General features: G+C 56.7%; 1 protein-coding gene across 4 annotated transcripts; it reads left to right on the top strand.

Moving 5' to 3' along the window:
- The first annotated feature begins 167 nt into the window (after nt 1–167).
- On the top strand, nt 168–22,433 carry EHMT2 (euchromatic histone lysine methyltransferase 2). Of its 4 annotated transcripts, none has more exons than XM_066359778.1 (28): nt 168–258; nt 906–972; nt 1,068–1,286; nt 1,431–1,684; nt 2,559–2,643; nt 2,739–2,779; nt 2,922–3,077; nt 12,853–12,987; nt 13,064–13,178; nt 13,336–13,437; nt 13,662–13,810; nt 13,911–14,054; nt 14,134–14,369; nt 14,448–14,630; nt 14,744–14,826; nt 15,120–15,226; nt 15,313–15,435; nt 15,511–15,612; nt 16,715–16,819; nt 16,912–17,066; nt 17,152–17,319; nt 18,324–18,468; nt 18,827–18,904; nt 19,146–19,261; nt 19,369–19,455; nt 21,260–21,341; nt 21,457–21,632; nt 21,934–22,433. In XM_066359778.1, the coding sequence occupies exons 1-28, from the start codon at nt 217–219 to the stop codon at nt 22,112–22,114; spliced, it is 3,636 nt and encodes a 1,211-aa protein (XP_066215875.1). In that variant the 5' UTR covers nt 168–216; the 3' UTR covers nt 22,115–22,433. The 4 variants fall into 4 exon arrangements, with proteins under 4 accessions (XP_066215875.1, XP_066215876.1, XP_066215872.1 ...); XM_066359779.1 differs by having other exon boundaries at nt 169–258; nt 21,263–21,341; XM_066359775.1 differs by lacking the exon at nt 168–258 and having other exon boundaries at nt 649–972.
- Nucleotides 22,434–22,563: the final 130 nt, after the last annotated feature.

Here is a 22,563-nt window from a genome sequence, read left to right as displayed (position 1 = left end):
GTCCACCGCCGAGCTGAAACTAGGAACGGCTGGATGCTCCCCCGCACCCTCCAGCCGAGGGCTAGCCGCCGCCACCACCACCTCCAAGGCCCCTCTCCGGGGAAAAATGGCTAGAAAGCGCGCGGTGGCTCCTTTAAGGCTCCTCCTGGCCCTGCCTCCCCCTCCCACGTGACCCGGGGCGGCCGCGCGCCGGCTCGGCCCCCAGCGCGAGCGGCGATGGCGGCGGCGGCGGGAGCTGCAGCGGTGGCGGCCGCCGAGGTGCGGAAGGGGAGGGGGAGAGGCGGGTGCATGCCCGCGCGCGCGCCCGGGGGAAAGCGCGCGCCCGTGCAATGCTCCGGGGGTGCAACGGGGCCGGGGGGCCCGAGCGGGACTTGCAACACTCCGGAGGGCCAGCACCGGGGGCGGATGAGGGGACCAGGGGGTGGGAGGTGGGGGGAGTGGGCACGGAAGCGCGCGTGCAGCCGCTGGCCGTCCCCGAGTGGGCGGCGGGCGCCGGGGCCCCCGGAGCACGCGCGCGGGGCACGAGGGGCCGTCCGCCGGGCTGGGGGGCAGCGGGCGCTGGAGGGGTTGGTGCCCGGGGTCCCCGCGGCCTGGGGGACAAAGGGGGAGCGGCGCGTGCAGCCGGGAGGAGGGGGCGGGGCCGGTGCGCGGAGGCCCCGCCCCCTCCCCCTCCTCTCTTCGCGGCCCCAGAGATGAGGGGTCTACCGAGAGGCCGGGGGCTGATGCGGGCCCGGGGGAGGGGTCGTGCGGCCCCTCCGGGCAGCCGCGGCCGCGGAAGGGGGGGCGCCCAGAGAGGAAGAGGTAGGCCCCGGAGCCTACTCTCTCTTTCCAGGGCCCAGGCGTCCTGGGCCCCCCAACTTCCGACCGGACTGACCAGCCCCCATCTTCCCTGTGTCGCCTCCCAGGGGGAGGCCCCCGCGGAGCAGGCGGCTCTGCTGCTGGACAAGGAGCCCAGAGGGGCCACCGAGAGAGGTGAGCGACGCGGAAGCGGGCCCGACCGGACCTTCCCCTCCCCGGACCGGGACGCGCTGAGCGCGCAGCCCGGAACTTTCTCTCTTCCCTTGCAGTTCATGGCTCTTTTGGGGACATCCCTCGTAGTGAAGAGACCCTGCCCAAGGCCAACCCCGACCCTCTGGAGCCTGCTGGCCCCACGTCCCCAGCCTCTGTTACCGTCACTGTCGGTGACGAGGGGGCTGACACCCCAATGGGAGCCACACCACTCATTGGGGATGAACCTGAAACTCTTGAGGGAGATGGGGACCTCCAAGGGGGACGCATCCTGCTGGGTAAGAGGCTGCGGGGGGGGGGGGGGGGAGACGGACGGCTGGACGACGGGAGGGGGGGGGACGGCAGGCCGGAGGAGGGGGGGGGGGGGGGGCATACTCTGCCTTCCTTCTAATCTTGCCTCTGCCTGCCTGTCTCTTTTCCAGGCCATGCCACAAAGTCATTCCCCTCTTCCCCCAGCAAAGGGGGTGCCTGTCCCAGCCGGGCCAAGATGTCAATGACGGGGGCTGGAAAATCACCCCCATCAGTCCAGAGTTTGGCTATGAGGCTGCTGAGTATGCCAGGGGCCCAGGGGGCCGCTGCACCAGGGCCTGAGCCCTCTCCAGCTACAGCCAGCCCAGAGGGGCAGCCCAAGGTCCACCGAGCCAGGAAAACCATGTCCAAACTGGGAAACGGACAGGTGAGGATTTGGGGGAGGGTTGTGGGGGTGGGAAAGGTCATCAATCCTCAACCTTTTCTGGGCTTTTTTTTTTTTTTTTTGGCTAGATAAGGGAAGTTGATAAAGCAATATGTGATCATGAGGGGACATGCTTAAGGGTTACAGGGATTCAACATAAAGAAGGTAGTTACAGGCTTAAAAGAATCTTTTGGGCTTTCTTATACTTTAGCTTTAGGTCTGTTCTAATCCATTCACAGCTTTACATTATCTACCAAGGGGCTATTTCAGGTCACCACCTGGGCTGGGGCTTAATATGTGAGCAGACAGGTTCCTGCCTTCCTAGAGTTTGCATTCTTCGGGAGAGAAGTAGAAGAGATAAAGGTCAAAGGGTTTATTTAAGTAGTTAATGTCTTCATTACTCTTAAGGTAGTGATTATGTAGAGAAACTTCAAACCACTCTCCCTTTTTACCCTCCAAGCAAGCCCCCAGGGAACTTTCTCCTCCCTTAGAAACTGCCCCTGCCAGTTAGTGAGGGCCATAAACAGGACAGGAGGCCCCAGAATCTCACAGGCTGGGTGACAATGTTTTTAGGGCTCTTGGTAGCAGGGGGTGTGGTTTGGGCGGCTTTACTCAAGGCCTTAACTTTTGTTTTCTCATCTGTAAAGTGGGAAGAAAGGGCTGCTGCCTGGGTGAAGAAGTGAGGGTTAGATGTGGGGTGTGCTTGATACACTTCCTCTCAAGAGACTGCAGTTCTTGTTATGACCGCATCTGGTTAACTGCAGCTCCTGGTGGCATTTTTGAGGGTGTGGCTCACCACCCCAGCCCCAACTGGGGTTAGCTTGGGCCAGACCTTCGAGGCTCCCTGACCCTCAGTGGACTCCCTCTCTGTCCCCAGCCCCCGGTCCTGGAGAAGCGGCCCCCTGAAGTGCAGCATTTCCGCATGAGCGATGACGTGCACTCCCTGGGGAAGGCGGCCTCAGGTCAGTCCACCCCCCACCCCCCTGCAGCTGGCTCTGTACAGAGCTGTCCTGAGGGTTTAGAGTACGAGCCAGGCTCCTTTCTCCTCTCCTTCCAGATGCGGCCAAAAGGAGGAAGCTGCACTCAGGCGGTGGCCTGGTGAGCAGGGAGAGGCAGAGAGCAAGGCCTCCCCACCTGGGGGGGGGGGGGGGCGGGGGCTGCTGCGGGGGTTCCGCAGATGGGGTCTGCCTACTGCCATCCCAGGGCAAGGGTGGCCTCCATGGCTCTCACTGTGTTCCAGTCGGAGGACCTGGGCTCCGCCCGGGGCTCGGGAGACATGAGCCTGGCGAAGGCGACCCCGGGGCCCCTGGACGAGTGGGAGACGGTGGTGGGCGACGACTTCAGCCTCTACTACGACTCCTACTCTGTGGATGAGCGCGTGGACTCCGACAGCAAGGTGAGGGGCGCCCGCCGGCCACCCACGTCTAGGCCTCCTCGCTCTCCCGGCTCTCCTGCTCCTGTCCCTTGTCACCCTTCCTGTTTGTGTCTCCTGAACACCCACTGGCTTATTACCCCATGCCGTCCGGAACTACGGCCACGTGTGCTGCGCCCCAGTCCGCCCCGTCCTCTGTGCAGTGACCGCCATCCACTTTAGGGTTGAATTGTTGTTTGCTCGGACACTCCTTGACTCTTGGTTTGCTGTTGTCGCACACGTTTGCATATGTACTGTAGTCTTGCCTAATTTGCTTTTTAGTTCGTGTTTTATCGTGGAAACTTTCAAATATGGATGATCTTTGAACAACACAGGTTTGACCTATGTGGGCCCTCTTATACATAGTTCTTTTTTTTTTTTTCTTTTTTTTTTTTACAGAGACAGAGAGTGAGTCAGAGAGACGGATAGACAGGGACAGACAGGATCGGAGAGAGATGAGAAGCATCAATCGTTAGTTTTTCATTGCGCGTTGCAACACCTTAGTTGTTCATTGATTGCTTTCTCATATGTGCCTTGACCGCGGGCCTTCAGCTGACCGAGTGACCCCTTGCTGGAGCCAGCGACCTTGGGTTCAAGCTGGTGGGCTTTTTGCTCAAGCCAGATGAGCCCGCGCTCAAGCCGGCGACCTCGGGGTCTCGAACCTGGGTCCTATGCATCCCAGTCCAACGCTCTATCCACTGTGCCACTGCCTGGTCAGGCTCATTATTTTTTTTAAGTAAGAACTGTAAATGTATTTTTTTTTCCCTTAGGATTTATTCTCTTTAGCTTACTTGATTGTAAGAACACAGTATATATTACACATAATACACAGAATATATGTTAATCAATTGTGTACGTTATTGGTGAGTCTTCCGGTCAACAATAGGCTATTCATTCATTTGAGGGGGAGTCAGAAGTTATACGTGGATTTTCGACTGCATGGTGGGTTGGCACCCCTAACCCACGTGTTGTTCAAGAACCAACTGTATATACACAGAAGAATAGAAGTGTGAGCCCCACGTAGCTGTCACCCAGCTCCAAATATGTGGGGTGATTTATTTATTTTATTTATTTTATTTTAGTGAGAGGAGGGGAGGCAGAGAGACAGGCTCCCGCATGCGCCTAACTGGGATCCACCTGGCAAGCTGAGGGGGGGCATGCTTTGCCCATCTGAGCTGTTACTCTGTTGCTCAGCAACTGAGCCATTTTTTTTAGTGCCTGAAGGGGATCCCATGGAGCCATCCTCAATGCCTGGGGCCACCTTACCCAGAATCCAATCAAGCCATGGCTGCTGGAGGGGAAGAAAGAGAAAGATGGGGGGGGGCGGGCAGATGGGCGCTTCTCCTGTGTGCCCTGCCCGGGAATCGAACTCAGTACATCCACACACTGGGCGGCCATTCTACCACTGAGCCAACTGGCCAGTACTGTTTTGTTTTATTTTATTTTATTTTTTTACAGAGACAGAGAGTCAGAGAGAGGGATAGACAGGGACAGACAGACAAGAATGGAGAGATGAGAAGCATCAATTAGTTTTTCGTTGTGCATTGCGACACCTTAGTTGTTCATTGATTGCTTTCTCATATGTGCCTTGACCGCGGGCCTTCAGTAGACCGAGTAACCCCTTGCTCGACCTTGGGCCCAAGCTGGTGAGCTTTTGCTCAAACCAGATGAGCCCGCGCTCAAGCTGGCGACCTCGGGGTCTCGAACCTGGATCCTCCACATCCCAGTCCGACGCTCTATCCACTGCGCCACTGCCTGGTCAGGCTACTATTTTATTTTACATTCAATATTATTTTGTATTAGTTTCAGGTGTCCTTTTTTTTTTTTTAAGTAAAGTATTTTTGTTTTTTAAAGAGCGAGAAGAAGGGGGAGAGAAAAACATCGATTTGTTCCACTTATTTATACACTCATTGGTTAATTCTTAGATGCGTCCTGCTCAGCGATAGAACCACAACCTTGGCGTATCAGGATGCTGGTCTAACCAATGGAGCTACCCAGCCGGGGCCCAATCTGTACTTCTTAATCCTTTTACTTTTTTCACCCAGTCCTCAATCCCTTCCTATGAGTTGTTTCTGTTTTGTTTGTTTGTTTATATTGTTCTTTAGAGTCTATACAAGTGAAATCCTATAGTATTTCTGTTTCTCTGACTTGTCTCACTTAGTGTGGTACCCTTAGGTCTAGCTCTGCTGTTGCAAATACAGTTGATTTTTTTTCTTTTTCTTTCTCCTTTTTTTTTTTTGGTATTTTTCTGAAGTGAGAAGCGGGGAGGCAAAGAGACAGACTCCCACATGTGCCCGAGATCCATCTGGCAAGCCCACCAGGGGGTGATGCTTTCCTCATCTGGGGCGTTGCTCTGATGCAACCAGAGCCATTCTAGTGCCTGAGGCAGAGGCCATGGAGCCATCCTCAGCACCCAGGCCAACTTTGCTCCAATGTAGCCTTGGTTGCGGGAGGGGAAGAGAGAGAGAGAGAGAAAGGAGAGGGGGAGGGGTGGAGAAGCAGATGGGCGCTTCTCCTGTGTGCCCTGGCCCGGAATCAAACCCAAGACTTCCACATGCCGGGCCAATGCTCTACTGCAGGGGTCCCCAAAATACGGCCCGCGGGCCTCATGCGGCCCCCCTGAAGCCATTTATCCGGCCCCCACTGCACTTCCAGAAGGGGCACCTCTTTCATTGGTGGTCAGTGAGAGGAGCACATTGACTATCTCATTAGCCAAAAGCAGGCCCATAGTTCTCATTGAAATACTGGTCAGTTTGTTGATTTAAATTTACTTGTTCTTTATTTTAAATATTGTATTTGTTCCCGTTTTGTTTTTTTACTTTAAAATAAGATATGTGGCCCTGGCCAGTTGGCTCAGCGGTAGAGCGTCGGCCTAGCGTGCGGATGACCCCGGTTCAATTCCCGGCCAGGGCACACAGGAGAGGCACCCATTTGCTTCTCCACCCCTCCGCCGCGCCTTCCTCTCTGTCTCTCTCTTCCCCTCCCGCAGCCAAGGCTCTGCCTCAGGTGCTAGAGTGGCTCTGGTCGCAACATGGCTACGCCCAGGATGGGCAGAGCATCGCCCCCTGGTGGGCAGAGCATCACCCCCTGGTGGGCGTGCCGGGTGGATCCCGGTCGGGCGCATGTGGGAGTCTGTCTGACTGTCTCTCCCTGTTTCCAGCTTCAGAAAAATGCAAAAAAATAAAAAATAAAAATAAATAAATAAAATAAGATATGTGCAATGTGTATAGGGATTTGTCCATAGTTTTTTTTATAGTTCGGCCCTCCAATGGTCTAAGGGACAGTGAACTGGCCCCCTGTGTAAAAAGTTTGGAGACCCCTACTCTACTGCTGAGCCCACTGGCCAGGGCCACAGCTGATTTTTTAAACTAATTTTATTTTTCAGTTACAGTAGACATATGATAATAGTTTTGGGTGGTCTGACCGGTACTGGCGCAGTGGATAGAGCATTGACCTGGGACGCTGAGGACTGAGGTTCAAAACCCCAAGGTTGCCAGCTTGAGCTCAACGTTACTGGCTTGAGCAAGGGCTCAACGGTTCAGTGAGCCCCCCCCCCCCATCAGGGCACGTGTGAGAAGTAATCAGTGAATGACTAAAATGCCACAACTGCGAGTTGATGCTTCTCATCTCTCTCCCTTCCTGTCTGTGTATCCCTGTCTGTCCCTCCCCCCCTTCTCTCTCTCTCTCTCTCTCTCTCTCTCTCTCACTTAAAAAAAATAAAAAATAAAAATATGTTTTAAAATATACACACACACACACACACACGTGTGTGTGTGTGTGTGTGTGTGTGTGTGTGTGTGTGTGTGTGTGTTAGTTTTGGGGCCCTGGCCGGTTTGCTCAGTGGATACAGTGTCGACCTGGCATATGGATGTCCCAGGTTCAATCCCCGGTCAGGACACATGAGAAGCGACCATCTGCTTCTCTCCCCCTTTTCTCCCTTCCCTTTCTGCAGCCAGTGGCTTGGTTGGTCCGAGCATCAGCCTCAGGTGCTGAGGATAGCTCAGTTGATTCAAGCATTGGCCCCAGACGGGTTGCCAGGTGAATCCCGATCAGGACACATGCAGGAGTCTGTCTTACCATCTCCTCTCCTCTCGCTTAAAAAAATTTTTTAATGTGTATATATATATATACACATTAGTTTTTGGTGTACAACATAGTGATTATGAACTTATGGCCCCAAAAAGTTTAGTACACATCTGACACCATAGTTATTACAGTATTATTGACTATATTCTCTATGCTGTACTTTACATTCTTGTAACCATTTTTAACTGGCAAATTGTATTTTTTTTTTTAATTTTTCAAATTAGTGTTTTGGGTTTTTTTGAACAAATACCCAAAAGTGGAATTGCTGAATGTGGTAGTTCTGTTTTTCATTTTTTGAGGATATGAATTTCTACCAACAATTCATGGGTCCCCTTTCTCCACTTCCTCACCAGCACTTGTTTGTTGATTTTTTTTTTTAAGAGAGAGAAAGGAGGAGAGAGAGGGAGAGGCGAGGGAGACGGGAAGCATCAACTTGTATCTCCTTAGTTGTTCACTGATTGCTTCTCCTGTGTGCCTTGACGGGGGTGGGAGGGGCTCAAGTTATGCCAGCTGACCCTTGCTCAAGCTAGTGACCTTGGGCTCAAGCCAGTGACCATGGAGTCATGTTGATGATCTCACACTCAAGCTGGAGACCCCAGGCTCAAGCCAACGAGCCTGTCCTCCAGCCAGTGACCTCAGGGTTTCAAACTGGGGCCCTTAGTGTCCCGGGCTGATGCTCAGTCCACTGCGCCACCACCGGTCAGGCATTTGTTGATTTATTGACGATAGCCATTCTGACAGATGTTAGGTTCTATCTCACTGTGTTTCTTTTATTTATTTATTTATTTATTTATTTATTTATTTATTTTTGTATTTTTCCGAAGCTGGAAACAGGGAGGCAATCAGACAGACTCCCGCATGCGCCCGACCGGGATCCACCCGGCATGCCCACCAGGGGCGATGCTCTGCCCATCTGGGGCGTAGCTCTGCTGCAGTCAGAGCCATTCTAGTGCCTGAGGCAGCGGCCACAGAGCCATCCTCAGCGCCCAGGCAAACTCCAGTGGAGCCTTGGCTGCGGGAGGGGAAGAGAGAGACAGAGAGGAAGGAGAGGGGGAGGGGTGGAGAAGCAGATGGGTGCTTCTCCTGTGTGCCCTGGCCGGGAATCGAACCCGGGACTCCTGCACGCCAGGCCGATGCTCTACCACTGAGCCAACCGGCCAGGGTTATTTTTTTTTTTTTTTAATTTTTCTGAAGTTGGAAACAGGGAGGCAGTCAAACAGACTCCCGCATGCGCCCAACCGGGATCCACCCGGCATGCCCACCAGGGGGTGATGCTCTGCCCATCTGGGGCGTTGCTCTGTTGCAACCAGAGCCATTCTAGCACCTGAGGCAGAGGCCATAGAGCTATCCCTAGCGCCCAGGCCAACTTTGCTCCAATGGAGCCTTGGCTGCGGGAGGGGAAGAGAGAGACAGAGAGGAAGGAGAGGGGGAGGGGTGGAGAAGCAGATGGGCGCTTCTCCTGTGTGCCCTGGCCGGGAATCGAACCTGGGACTCCTGCACGCCAGCCTGACCCTCTACCACTGAGCCAACCGGCCAGGGCCTTGTTTGTTATTTTTAATTTTTCCATTTATTTGACAGTGTAGGGGGAGGGAAAAGGAAACAGAGAAGTATCAACGTGTTTCTTTTTTTTTTTTTTTCAGAGACAGAGCGAGAGTCAAAGAGAGGGATAGATAAGGACAGACAGGAACGCAGAGAGATGAGAAGCATCATCAGTTTTTTGTTGTGGCACCTTAGTTGTTCATTGATTGCTTTCTCATATATGCCTTGATCGTGGGCCTTCAGCAGACCGAGAGACCCCTTGCTCGAGCCAGCAACCTTGGGTCCAAGCTGGTGAGCTTTGCTCGAACCAGATGAGCCCGCGCTTAAGCTGGAGACCTCAGGGTCTTGAACCTGGGTCCTCCGCATCCCAGTCCGATACTCTATCCACTGCTCCACCGCCTGGTCAGGCTCAACATGTTTCACTTAGCCTTAGCCGTTCCATTTAGTTGTGCACGCATTGATGGCTTCTCCTAGGTGCCCTGCTGTGGGTTGATGTCTGACCTGGGGCACACTAGGTTAGTGCTTTATCCACTGAGCCACCGGCCAGGGCTCACTGTGGTTTTAATTTGCATTCCCCTGATGATTAGTGATGTTAAGCATCTTTTTTTTTGTTTTTATTGATTTTAAAGACAAAGGAGGGGAGGTGGAGTAAGAAGTATCAACTCTTCACATGAGTCCTTCATGGGTTACTTTAGTATGTATCTTGACCGGGCAAGCCCAGGGTTTCAAACCAAGGGACCTCGGCGTTCCAGGTCGCTGGTCTATGCCCACTGCGCCACCGCCAGCCAGGCTGAGCGTCTTTTCATATGTCTATAAGTCCTCTTTGGATAAGTGTTTATTCAGGTCCTATGCCCCTTTATTTATTTACTTGTCTGTTTGTTTATTTGAGGGGAACATCAGTTTATTTCGTTCCACTTTAGGTATGCATTCATTGGTTGATTCCTGTACGTACCCTGACTGGGGACCAGACCCACCACCGGGCATATCAGACCCACTGAGTGAACAGCCAGGGCCTGCCCTTTTTTTTGGCTTGTTTGGTGAGGGGTTTTTTTGTCTTGTTTTGGGTGTTTCAGTGCTATGAGTTTCTTGTGTGTTTTCAATGGTTCACTTCTTATCAGATGTATCATTGGCAAATCTCTTCTTCCTGTTCAGTAGGTTGTCTTTTTGTTTTGTTGATGGTCTCCTTTTCCGTGCAAGACTCCTTTGTTAGATATAATCACGTTTGTTTATTTTCCGTTTTGCTGTCTTTGCCTGAGAAGACAGAGCCAAAAATATACCGCTAGGAGCAGTGTTAGCATACTGGGTCTGTTTTCTTCTAGGAGTTCTGTGGTTTCGGGTCTTACATTTAAGTCTTTGATCCTTTTTGAGTTTATTCTCTCAAAAAATTTTCTTTCTCAAAAAATTTTTATTACTGATTTTAGAGCGAGAGGATGGGAAAGAGAGAAAAACGTCAGTTTGCTGTTCCATTGATGTATGCATTCACTGGCCGATTCTTGTATGTGCCCTGACCGGGGATCGAACCCACAACCTTGGTGTATCGGGACTATGTTCTACCAGTGTTTTTCACCTGCCAGTCCATGAAAGAGTTAACTAGCCTGATGTTGTATAAAGATTATAGGTTCAATGATTATAGACTCTGCAATCTTCATACATATGGACCAGCGTGACATTTCTGGCACACCTACACAAACCAGCTGAGCCAGGGCTTGAGTTTGTTTTTTTAAGATTTTATTTATTGATTTTACAGAGAGAGAGGAGGGGGGAAGCAAGAAGTACCAACTCATAGTTGCTTCACGTTAGTTGTTCATTGGCTACTGTATGTGCCTTGACCGGGCAAGCCCAGGGTTTTGAACCCGCAACCTCGGCCTTCCAGGTCGACGCTCTATCCACTGCGCCAGCACAGGCCAGGCTGGAGTTTATTCTCAGGTGTGATATAGGAAGGTCATCCAGTGTTACTCTTTCGTACGTGCCTGTCCAGTTTTCCCGACCGCGTTGATGGAAGAGACCCTTCTAGCCCGCTGCACGCACGATCTTGCCCCCTTTGTGATTAATGCACAGCTGGTCCTGACACTCACTACTCCTCCCCAAGGCACGCCTGCTGGATTATTTGAATGCAAATCCCAAACAAATCATGTTATCTAGAAATATTTCCATGTGCATCTCTAAACATAAGACCTCTTTCTGTTTTACTTGGGGTTTTTTTTAGGAGAGTGTGGGGGAAGGGAGAGAGATGAGAAGCATCGACTCACAGTTTTGTCACTTTAGTTGTTCATTGACTGCTTCTCATACGTGCCTTGACGGGGGTAGAGGGGGAGCTCCAGGTTAAGCCAGATGAGCCTGGCACTCAAGCGGGCGACCTCGGGAGTTTCAAACCTGGGACCTGGTGTCTCGAGACAGCTCTTTGTCTCTCTGTTCACTGCGTCCCCGCAGTCAGACTCCTTCTGTTTCTTTTTTTTTTTTTCATTTTTTCATTTTTCTGAAGCTGGAAACAGGGAGAGACAGTCAGACAGACTCCCGCATGCGCCCGACCGGGATCCACCCGGCACGCCCACCAGGGGGCGACGCTCTGCCCATCCTGGGCGTCGCCATGTTGCGACCAGAGCCACTCTAGCACCTGAGGCAGAGGCCACAGAGCCATCCCCAGCGCCCGGGCCATTTTTGCTCCAATGGAGCCTCGGCTGCGGGAGGGGGAGAGAGAGACAGAGAGGAAAGTGCTGCGGAGGGGTGGAGAAGCAAATGGGCGCTTCTCCTGTGTGCCCTGGCCGGGAATCGAACCTGGGTCCTCCGCACGCTAGGCCGACGCTCTACCGCTGAGCCAACCGGCCAGGGCCTCCTTCTGTTTCTTAGCATCACCATGCGACTGTTTTCACACCTAAACCACTTCCCAGTGGTTGTTTTTTTTTAAGGATTTTTTTTGTTGTTTTTGTTTTTTTTACAGAGACAGAGAGAGAGTCAGAGAGAGGGTTAGATAGGGACAGACAGGAACAGAGAGAGATGAGAAGCATCAATCATCAGTTTTTCGTTGTGACACCTTAGTTGTTCATTGATTGCTTTCTCATATGTGCCTTGACCGCGGGCCTTCAGCAGACCGAGTAACCCCTTGCTCAAGCCAACGACCTTGGGTCCAAGCTGGTGAGCTTTGCTCAAACCAGATGAGCCCGCGCTCAAGCTGGCGACCTCGGGGTCTCAAACCGGGATCCTCTGCATCCCAGTCCGACGCTGTATCCACTGCGCCACCGCCTGGTCAAGCTGCCCCTTATTTCTTGTACTTGTAAACTTATCAATCTAAAAGAGTGACCGAGCCCGACCAGGCGGTGGCGCAGTGGATAGAGCATCATACTGGGATGCAGAGGACCCAGGTTCGAGACCCCGAGGTCGCCAGCTTGAGCGCGGGCTCATCAACTAAGGTGTTGCAACGCACAATGAAAAACGAATGATTGATGCTTCTCATCTCTCTCCGTTTCTGTCTGTCCCTGTCTATCCCTCTCTCTGATTCTCTGTCTGTAAAAAAAAAAAAAAAAAATTAAAAGCGTGACGGACTTCAGGTGCACCCTCCCCCACGCCACCGCACTCACCGGTGTGAGCGCTTCCTGCCGCCTCACATCAGGAGAGACAGAATATCTGGTCTCTTATCAGTGATGTTGAGCTCCGTCGGTGGATTTAGGTGACGTTAACTTGATCCTCGTTGTTGAGTTCCTCGTTAGCTTTTCACCGAGTGTTTTTAGTAGCCTTTGGTCGTCTCAGCTATTCGTGAACTTTACGGAAGGAGTATACGTTATATCGTTACATACGCATGCTGTACATTTCCTTTCTGGAACATACCTTTTGTTGTTGTTTTTGCTTAATAGCGTCTTGCCGAGAGTCACACATTGCTCTAAGCCGCACCCGCACCTCCTTTTCCTTGCTGTGTCGTATTCCACATCCCTCTCTCTGTCCAGCTCTTGTGGTGCTTTCCTTGTAAGCGCTCGTCTCCGCTGGAGAGCCCTTCCGGGTGGTGGTGGTTTTCTGCGGTCCACCGCATTGTTCGAGTCCCGGGGGTGGCTGTGAGCTGCTCTGCCCCCTCCCAGGTCCCTGCAGGAGAGATCTGTGGCCCAGCAGTCACTGTGCCCTCACCCCCACCTTGCCTCTGTCCCAGTCTGAGGTTGAAGCGCTGGCAGAACAACTGAGTGAGGAAGAGGAAGAGGAGGAGGACGAGGAGGAAGAGGAGGAGGAGGACGAGGAGGAAGAGGAGGAGGAGGAAGACGAGGAGTCTGGCAACCAGTCTGACCGGGTGAGAGCTGGAGGCTGGCCCCCGCAGGGCTGAGGGGCCGGAGCCAGGCTGCCTAACGCTGCCTCCTCCTCCCCAGAGTGGGTCCAGCGGCCGGCGGAAAGCCAAAAAGAAATGGCGGAAAGACAGCCCGTGGGTGAAGCCGTCTCGGAAACGGCGGAAGCGGGAGCCGCCGCGGGCCAAGGAGCCACGAGGTGAGGAGGCCCCTCTGCTTTGGGGTCCCTTTCTCCAGCCCCCACCCAGCCCCCGAAAGCATGCACAGACACACACTGAACGCATGTCCGCCTGCATGTCCCCACACGTCCTGGTGCCCTCGAGCTCGCACTCTCCCTCTCTCTGTCTCTGTGTCAGGAGTGAATGGTGTGGGCTCCTCAGGCCCCAGTGAGTACATGGAGGTCCCTCTGGGGTCCCTGGAGCTGCCCAGCGAGGGGACCCTCTCCCCCAACCACGCTGGTAATTGCCAACTGCTGGGACAGGGAGCCGCTAGGGGGCGCTCTGAGGACCGGAGGGAAAGGGGCGGAGGGGCCTCCACTGGTGCACGGGTGTCCACGGCCAGGTTTTGGGGGTTCCGGAGCATGAAGGGAAAGGCAGTCTGGGTGGGGGGTGAACGGCCCCACTGGGGGTCCCGGTGGGTGAGGGGCAGGGCCTCCCTCAGCTCCCTTTGTCCTCTGTCCAAGGGGTGTCCAATGACACGTCCTCGCTGGAGACGGAGCGCGGGTTCGAGGAGCTGCCCCTGTGCAGCTGCCGCATGGAGGCGCCCAAGATCGACCGCATCAGCGAGCGGGCGGGGCACAAGTGCATGGCCACGGAGAGCGTGGACGGCGAGGTGGGCGCGTGCGCATGCGCGGGGCCGGGCGGTTGGGGAGAGCGGGCTCTCAGCCTGGGCCCCAGCTCACCTCTCTGCCCGCCCCCGTCCCGGCCCCCAGCTGTCAGGCTGCAACGCCGCCATCCTCAAGCGGGAGACCATGAGGCCGTCGAGCCGCGTGGCCCTGATGGTGCTCTGTGAGACCCACCGTGCCCGCATGGTCAAGCACCACTGCTGTCCCGGCTGCGGCTACTTCTGCACGGCGGTGAGTGGCCCACAGGCAGCGTGCGCCCCCCCCAGAGAGGCGGCTCTCGGAGCCTGACCACGCTGTCTCCCTGTCCCAGGGCACCTTCCTGGAGTGCCACCCCGACTTCCGTGTGGCCCATCGCTTCCACAAGGCCTGTGTGTCCCAGCTGAATGGGATGGTCTTCTGTCCCCACTGTGGGGAGGATGCGTCCGAAGCCCAGGAGGTGACCATCCCCCGGGGGGACGGAATGACCCCGCCAGCTGGCACTGCCGCCCCTGCCCCCCCACCCCTGGCCCAGGATGCCCCCGGGAGAGCGGACACTTCCCAGCCCAGGTACTGGCCTCCCCTTGCCCACGCCCCGTCTCCTGTTCCTCCCCATCGCCCCTGAGACACGAGCCCCTTCTCCCACAGCGCCCGGATGCGAGGGCAGGGGGAGCCCCGGCGCCCACCCTGTGACCCCGTGGCTGACACCATCGACAGCTCGGGGCCCTCCTTGGCCCTGCCCAGTGGGGGCTGCCTTTCAGCCGTGGGGCTGCCCCCAGGGCCCGGCCGCGAGGCCCTGGAAAAGGCCCTTGTCATCCAGGAGTCAGAGCGGTGAGTGGGGGGCAGCTCTCTGGCACGGAGACAGGGTTGAGGCTTGGGGGGGGCAGATCTGTGGGTACTAAAAGCTGGTGCTCGAGTCTGAGGAGCCCCCCTCCCCACGGCAGGCGGAAGAAGCTCCGCTTCCACCCGCGGCAGCTGTACCTGTCCGTGAAGCAGGGGGAGCTGCAGAAGGTCATCCTGATGCTGTGTGAGTATCCGCTCCTTCGTTCAGCACAGCTTGATTGCGCCCCGGAAATTACCGGGCAGCGGGCTGGGACCAGGAGTGCGATGGAAGACTTGCCCTCACCCCAGAGGTTAGCTGCCCCGCCCAGTGCACAGCGGCAGTCGGGACAGGCCGCGGCGAACTCGGCCAGTGCGGGTGCCCCCAGGTCCTTCCTCTGACACGTGCCCGAGAAGCCTTCCCGGAGGAGGTGCCACCCACCCCCTAGCTTGCTTACCACTTGTCCCTCCCTCTCCCGGTGTGGCGGGCTCTCCCCGCAGTGGACAACCTGGACCCCAACTTCCAGAGCGACCAGCAGAGCAAACGCACGCCCCTGCACGCCGCCGCCCAGAAGGGCTCCGTGGAGATCTGTCACGTGCTGCTGCAGGTCAGCGTGGCCGGCCCACTGCCTCACTGACCAGGCCCCGCCCCCGGCCCCTCCCTGGTACCAGCCCACGTCCCCCCTCCTCACAGGCTGGAGCCAACATCAACGCCGTGGACAAGCAGCAGCGGACGCCGCTGATGGAGGCCGTGGTGAACAACCACCTGGAGGTGGCCCGCTACATGGTGCAGCGCGGCGGCTGCGTCTATAACAAGGTGGGCGGCACGGCCCAGGGGCGGACCTGGGGTGGAGGTCCCCGCAGGGGACTCACCCACCCGCGTCTCCCTCAGGAGGAAGACGGCTCCACCTGCCTCCACCACGCAGCCAAAATTGGGAACTTGGAGATGGTCAGCCTGCTGCTGAGCACGGGACAGGTGGACGTCAACGCCCAGGTCAGCGGCCCAGCCTCCCGCACTGCTCGGGCGGTCCCGTCTGCCCCTGCGTTCACGCTTCTCCTCATTATTCTTCTGCTGCTTCTCACTGTCAGGCTTTTTGTTTGTTTGGTTTTTGTGTGTGTGTGTGTATGAGAGAGAGAGAGAGAGGGACAGACAGGAAGGGGGAGAGAGAGATGAGACGCATCAATTCTTCGTTGTGTCTTAGTTTTTCATTGATTTGCTTTCCAACATATGCCTTGATGGGGGGACTACAGCCAAGCCAGTGACCCTTGCTCAAGCCAGTGATTTGGGGGTTTCAAACCTGGGTCCTCTGCGTCCCAGACCGACGCTCTATCCAAGTAGTATTTAGAGCCACGAGTGGCTGCCTTCAGCTCCGTTGTGTCCAGTGAGACTCTCTGTGAACTCTTCGTTTTTCTAGTGGTAGACGTGTTTCCCTCCGTTGTCCCCTTCTCCATCCGTCCTTTGTCCGGAGGAGCCCCTGGAGGTTGCTGCGTTGGCTTTGACAGGACCCAGCAGCCTTTGGGAGCACCTGGCCTTCCGGCGCATTCGCACACCCTAGTCTGTGTTCCTGGGGGTGGTTGTCGTTACTGGGTCGCTGCGTTTGGACTTCTGACTAGGCAGACTTAGGAAGTACGTGTTCTTTTTTTTTTTTTTTTTAAATATTTATTTATTTATTATTATTTTTTTAAATTTATTCATTTTAGAGAGGAGAGGGAGAGAGAGACAGGAGAGACAGAGAGAGAGAAGGGGGGGAGGAGCTGGAAGCATCAACTCCCATATGTGCCTTGACCAGGCAAGCCCAGGGTTTCGAACCGGTGACCTCAGGATTTTCAGGTTGATGCTTTATCCACTGCGCCACCACAGGTCAGGCAGGAAGTACGTGTTCTTTAGAGAGAGAAAGTACTCCGCGTCCTTGAGCAGCAGACGCTACAGTTTCACTGATAGATGAGAGCTGACCCAGAGGTGCTGGGGGACTTGCTCAGGGTGCGCTGCTGGCTGCGGAGCACGCGCTCTCCACCACCTGTGCTCTGGTGAGCAGGGCTGGCCGCTGGGCCTGCCCCCCATTCTCTTCCCTATCTCCCTCCCTCCGCACCCACAGGACAGTGGGGGATGGACACCCATCATCTGGGCCGCAGAGCACAAGCACATCGAGGTGATCCGCATGCTGCTGACACGGGGGGCCGACGTCACCCTCACAGACAACGTGAGTGCGGGTGTAGTCGGGGTAGGGCAGGTGGGGCTGGCCCCGGCCCCTGGGGCTCACTGCCCCGGCCACGCCGACCCCCCCCTGCGCAGGAGGAGAACATCTGCCTGCACTGGGCTTCCTTCACCGGCAGCGCCGCCATCGCTGAGGTTCTGCTGAACGCCCGCTGCGACCTCCATGCTGTCAACTACCACGGGGACACGCCCCTGCACATCGCGGCCCGGGAGAGCTACCACGACTGCGTGCTGTGAGCCCCGCAAACCCCGCGCCCCCGCGCAGCTGCAACCTCGCCCAGCTCCGGGCCCCACGAGCGGCTTCCTCTCCCCTCCTAGGCTGTTCCTGTCACGCGGTGCAAATCCTGAGCTGCGCAACAAGGAGGGGGACACCGCGTGGGACCTGACTCCGGAACGCTCCGACGTGTGGTTTGCACTCCAGCTGAACCGCAAGCTGCGGCTAGGTGTGGGAAACCGGGCCATCCGCACGGAGAAGATCATCTGCCGGTGAGCATGCGCCCTGGGGCCCAGGACGGCCCGGCCCCGCCCAGGCTGGCCACGCACGGGTCACGCAGCCACACCCTCTGGGCTAGCCACGCCCTGCCCTGCTCTGGTCACGCCCCGGTCACGCTCACGCACCAGGACCCCAGGGGACCCTAGAACATCCCGGGACCCTCCCTGGGCCCCACAGAATCCTAAGAAGCACTTCTGGTTCCCCCTACCAGGATTGTCAGATATAACAAATAAAATACACAATATCCAGTTAAAATAGAATGTCAAATGTACAGTTTATACTTTTTTAGTGTAAAAGTGTCCCGTGTAGCCAGCCCTGGCCAGGTAGATCAGTTGGTTAGAACAGTGGTCCCCAACCTTTTTTGGGCCACAGACCGGTTTAATGTCAGAAAATATTTTCACTGACCGGCCTTCAGGGTGGGACGGATAAATGTATCATGTGACTGAGACAAGTGTCAAGAGTGAGTCTTAAATGGATGTAACAGAGGGAATCTGGTCATTTTTTAAAAATAAAACATCGTTCAGACTTAAATATAAATAAAATGGAAATAATGTAAGTTATTTATTCTTTCTCTGCGGACTGGTACCAAATGGCCCACAGACCGATACCAGTCTACGGCCCGGGGGTTGGGGACCACTGGGTTAGAACATCAGCCCAGCATGCCAAGGTTGTGTGTTCGATCCCCATCAGGGCACATACAAGAATCAACCAATGAGTGCATAACTAAGTAGAACAACAAGTCCATGTTTCTCTCCCCCTTCCTCTCTCTCTAAAATTAGTAAGTAAATTTTTCTTTTTAAGTATCCTGTGCAGTATTTGGGACATAGCTATTCTAAAAAATTATTTCTTGTTTATCTGAAATCTGAATTTAACTGGGGCCCTACACTTTTATCTGGCAACCCCATGTCCCCGGGGAACACCCAGACCGCCCCCTTTCCAGCGCCCTGGGCTCTGTCCTTGGACCTAAGGGGATCCTCAGCCGGTTTCCCTTTGCCAGGGACGTGGCTCGGGGCTATGAGAATGTGCCCATCCCCTGTGTCAATGGCGTGGATGGGGAGCCATGCCCGGAGGATTACAAGTACATTTCGGAAAACTGTGAGACATCCACCATGAACATCGACCGCAACATCACCCACCTGCAGGTGAGGGGGGGCGGGCTGGGGTCCTCCAAAGGGGTGCCACAGCCACCAAGTTCTGGGGGGCAAGTTGTGGGCCCAGAAGGGCACCTGGTCAAGGGAGTGGGCCGGAGGGAGGTCCTCAAGTCCACCTGGAGAAGGTGGCTTCTACCTAGGACACACCAAGGTGTCAGGCAGGCTCACGGTGGTCCTAGAGGACACGCCTTCAGCAGCGTCCTCATTCCCTTCGCCATGGAGCCGGCACCACCCACCACCCAGAAACGGAGACCCGGCCTAGAGAGCGGGCAGCGGGTGGGGGCAGGGCGCCCTGGGCGCCGAGGGTCCCGGGTGGACCCGGGATTGAGTGCGTCTGCCTCCTGCCCAGCACTGCACGTGTGTGGATGACTGCTCCAGCTCCAACTGCCTGTGCGGCCAGCTCAGCATCCGCTGCTGGTACGACAAGGTACGTGCCGCCTGCCGGCCTCGAACACAGACTCCCTGCGACCTTGTTCCTCGCCTGCTGCCCTGTGAGGGACAGAGCAGAGAGGGCAGGGCCGGTCCTGGGAGGCGTGAGTGGTGTCCCCCAGCCCTGTCTCCTGTCTCTCTGGGTTGGTGTCAGGGGGGCTTTCTCTGTGGGGCCTTGGGGGTCCTGGCGGCCGAGATGGGGTCGCGCAGAATCCATTGTCCTCCCGTCCCTCCCCCAGGACGGGCGGCTGCTCCAGGAGTTTAACAAGATCGAGCCCCCGCTGATCTTCGAGTGCAACCAGGCCTGCTCCTGCTGGAGAAACTGCAAGAACCGCGTGGTGCAGAGTGGCATCAAGTGAGGCCCTGTCCCTGGAGACCCCCACCACACACATAGACACGCACACGCACACGCGCGCGTGCACGCGGTCACCCGCCCACCATCGCCCCCTCTCCCACCCCCAGGGTGCGACTGCAGCTCTACCGCACGGCCAAGATGGGCTGGGGGGTCCGCGCCCTGCAGACCATTCCGCAGGGAACCTTCATCTGCGAGTGAGTGGGGCAGGGGTGAGGGGGGGGCCTGCTGACGCTGCTTCTGCCCGCCTCCCTGGGGTCCCACCTCCTGTCCCTGCCCCATATCTGGCCAGCCTCTCTGCCCCACCCCCACAGCCAGGCACCCCACCTGCCCCACTCTGCCCAGGCCACAGGGCTGCCCATCCTCGCTGCCCACGTGCCCCCCACTTCCCAATCGCACACCTCGCTTCCCTGCCCCTCAGAGCGGGTGAAAACACCAGTTGGGGAGACACGCCTGAGTTTGCGGCCCGCTCGGCCGCTGGCGGCCCTGGCACAGTCACCTGGCCTTTTTGAGCCTCATTCTTCTGGCCAAAGTGGAGGGGGCACCTTTCTGTCCACCTTCTCTATCGGTTCTTCCTCTGCCCAGCGTCTTAACCTCTCTCTGTCCCCTGGGTCCCGTCCCGTGGCCTTCGAGCTTATCTAGGTCTCCTTTGACCTTGGAAGGGGAAAAAAACCACCCTGGCCAGTTTGCTCAGTTTGTTAGAGCATCGTCCCCGTACGCCAAGGTTGTGAGCTTGGTCCCAGGTCAGAGCACGGGTAAGAATCAGCCAGTGAATGCGCGAATGAGTGGAACAGCTGATCCCTCTCTCCGTCTCTCCTTCTCTCTCCTTCTCTATAGTGTGTGTGTGTGTGTGTAACTTACAGGATGGGAGGGAAATACATTAGTAGATGTACAGTTCTTATGGAAAATAATACAATATTAATAATACCAGAATAAACTGTGTTTTGCATTCTCACAACTGGAAATCTACTTAAAAAGAAACAAAAACAACCCTTTGCTCTGGCTGGGTAGCTCAGTTAACTACAGCGCCCCGATACGCCAAGGTTGTGGGTTCGCTCACTGGTCAGTACATGTGCGGGAATCCACCAGTGAGTTCATAAGTTAGGAACAACAAAGCAATGTCGCCCTCCACCCCTTTCCCTCTCTCAACTCTGAGTTTTTCAAAAGAAAACCCTCCAGCCCCACTTGCCTGTTTCCATTTTCTTTCCATGGTGTCATCTGTCAACTTCTCAAACAAGCAGCCCCTTCTTCCCGGGCCTCAGTTTCCCCACGGTCCACTCACTGCTCATCCTGTCACCCCTGTGCAGCTGCTGCCTTCCGACAGCCCCCAGCCCACCGCGGCCCTCGTTCCGGGGCGCCGGCCAGCGCCCGCAGCTCCGGCTCAGACCCTGCCCTCACCTCCGGCCGTCCACCCTTCCTCTCCAGCAGCTGCTCTCCCTCTGCTCTGGGGGGGGGGGGGTGTCCTGGCCCCGGCTGCTTCCCCATGCTCCTCGCCGCGCCGCCTGGGCCCCTGTCCCTTCCTGCAGCGCTGACCACTCCTGCAGCCTGCCATTGCCACCCTTGCTGGGTGACTCCGGGGCGACAAAGCTCCCAGGGTCTCAACCCGAACAGCAGGCCCCACCCAAGCCCGTGGCCCCTGGGTGATCGTCGGAGCCCAGAGGCCTGGCCTGGAGGCCCGCCCCTTACCTCCCACAGCCCGTCTCCAGCTTGTCCCCTGCCAGCGCTCTCATGGGTCCCTGCCTGTTGTGGCTCTCTGGTGGGGACCTCACATGCCAGTGTCCCCATGTCCCTCCCTCCCAAGTGAGGTCCACTGTCCTCAGGACCCACTGGGCCTCGGTCACCTGGCCAGGTCCCAGCAGTGTTGACAGTCTGTGACACTCGGAGACACTGGCTGGGGCGTCTGGCGTGGTGGACGAGGAGCCCTGGGTCTTGAGGAGGAGACCGGCTGGGAGCCGCCCCCGTCGCCCCTGCCTCCCTTCAGAACCTCCACTTCCTGCCCAGCAGGTATGTCGGGGAGCTGATCTCCGACGCGGAGGCCGACGTCAGAGAGGACGACTCTTACCTCTTCGACTTAGACAACAAGGTGGGAGGAGGCCCCTCGGTCCCCTGCTCCCCGTTGGCAGGTGGACCCCCGGAGTGAGGGGCGCTGGCCTGGCACAGAGGGTGGTCGAGGTTGAAGCATGCCACCCTCCCCTCAGGACGGAGAGGTGTACTGCATCGATGCACGTTACTACGGCAACATCAGCCGGTTCATCAACCACCTGTGTGACCCCAACATCATCCCCGTCCGGGTTTTCATGCTGCACCAAGACCTGCGATTTCCACGTATCGCCTTCTTCAGCTCCCGGGACATCCGGACCGGGGAGGAGCTGGGGTGAGGCTGCGGCCTGGCCAGGCCCAGCACCCGGAGAGCGGGGTGGCAGTCCTGGGGGCGGCACGGCTGCTTAGACAGCAGTGTGTGGAAGTGTCCCTGCAGGGAGGGCCTCTTAACTGGCCTGAGCCTCGCAGGATTTCCATTCAGTAGGTTGGGGCCCAAGACTCCGCATTCAGCCAGGTTCCCAGCAGAACTGGCACTGCGGGTCCACAGGACAGAGGACATAGAGCCTGGCAGGAAAGGGGGGGTGCCGGGTTCCCTCCCGGGGGGTCCCCACAAGCCTCCTGTGCTCCCCGGGCAGGTTTGACTACGGCGACCGCTTCTGGGACATCAAGAGTAAATACTTCACCTGCCAGTGTGGCTCCGAGAAGTGCAAGCACTCCGCGGAGGCCATCGCCCTGGAGCAGAGCCGCCTGGCCCGCCTGGACCCCCACCCGGAGCTCCTGCCCGAACTCAGCTCCCTGCCCCCCGTCAATCCCTGAGAGGGGCCGGGCCTGCCCCTCCGCCCCTGGATGGCCACCCGCTCGCAGCTGCCTGTCATCTGCTGCTGGCACCTTCGCCCACGCCAGGGGGCACTGCCCTGCCGTCAGGCCCTCTGGGCCTTCACACATTCCTGGGCGGAGATCCCCACCAGGCCCTGGAGGTCTGACTGCCCCCTCACCCAGGGCTGGCTCCTCCCTGGGGGGGTGACTTCAGGGCTGGCCACCCCCTGGTCCCCGTCCTCAGCTGAAGTTCGATGAACTGAAATGGGCCTCTGCCACCCAATTTACTTTGTTCTCAATAAAATGTTGGGTTTGCTAACAGTGTGTGGGTGATTGTTTGGGGGGGTGGGGAGACGGCACACGCAGCCAGAGGGAGTGTGGGTCCCAGGGGCAGAGCAGGCCAGGAAGCAAGCTGGACTGGCGTGGATGGCTGCCCAGGGGAGGGGGGA

The sequence above is a fragment of the Saccopteryx leptura genome, chromosome 1, assembly GCF_036850995.1.
Source record: "Saccopteryx leptura isolate mSacLep1 chromosome 1, mSacLep1_pri_phased_curated, whole genome shotgun sequence".
Lineage (NCBI taxonomy): Eukaryota > Metazoa > Chordata > Mammalia > Chiroptera > Emballonuridae > Saccopteryx > Saccopteryx leptura.
Note: the sequence above shows the minus strand (reverse complement) of the source record. Positions and strands in the feature narration are given on the sequence as shown.

What these genes read in the sequence shown, in the direction of transcription:
- EHMT2 (XM_066359775.1), top strand. Translation starts at nt 693, where the DNA reads ATGAGGGGTCTACCGAGAGGCCGGGGGCTGATGCGGGCCCGGGGGAGG. An exon ending in GCGGACACTTCCCAGCCCAG is followed by an intron (nt 14,370 to 14,447) that starts GTACTGGCCTCC and finishes CTTCTCCCACAG; the next exon opens with CGCCCGGATGCGAGGGCAGG. An exon ending in AGCTACCACGACTGCGTGCT is followed by an intron (nt 17,067 to 17,151) that starts GTGAGCCCCGCA and finishes CTCCCCTCCTAG; the next exon opens with GCTGTTCCTGTCACGCGGTG.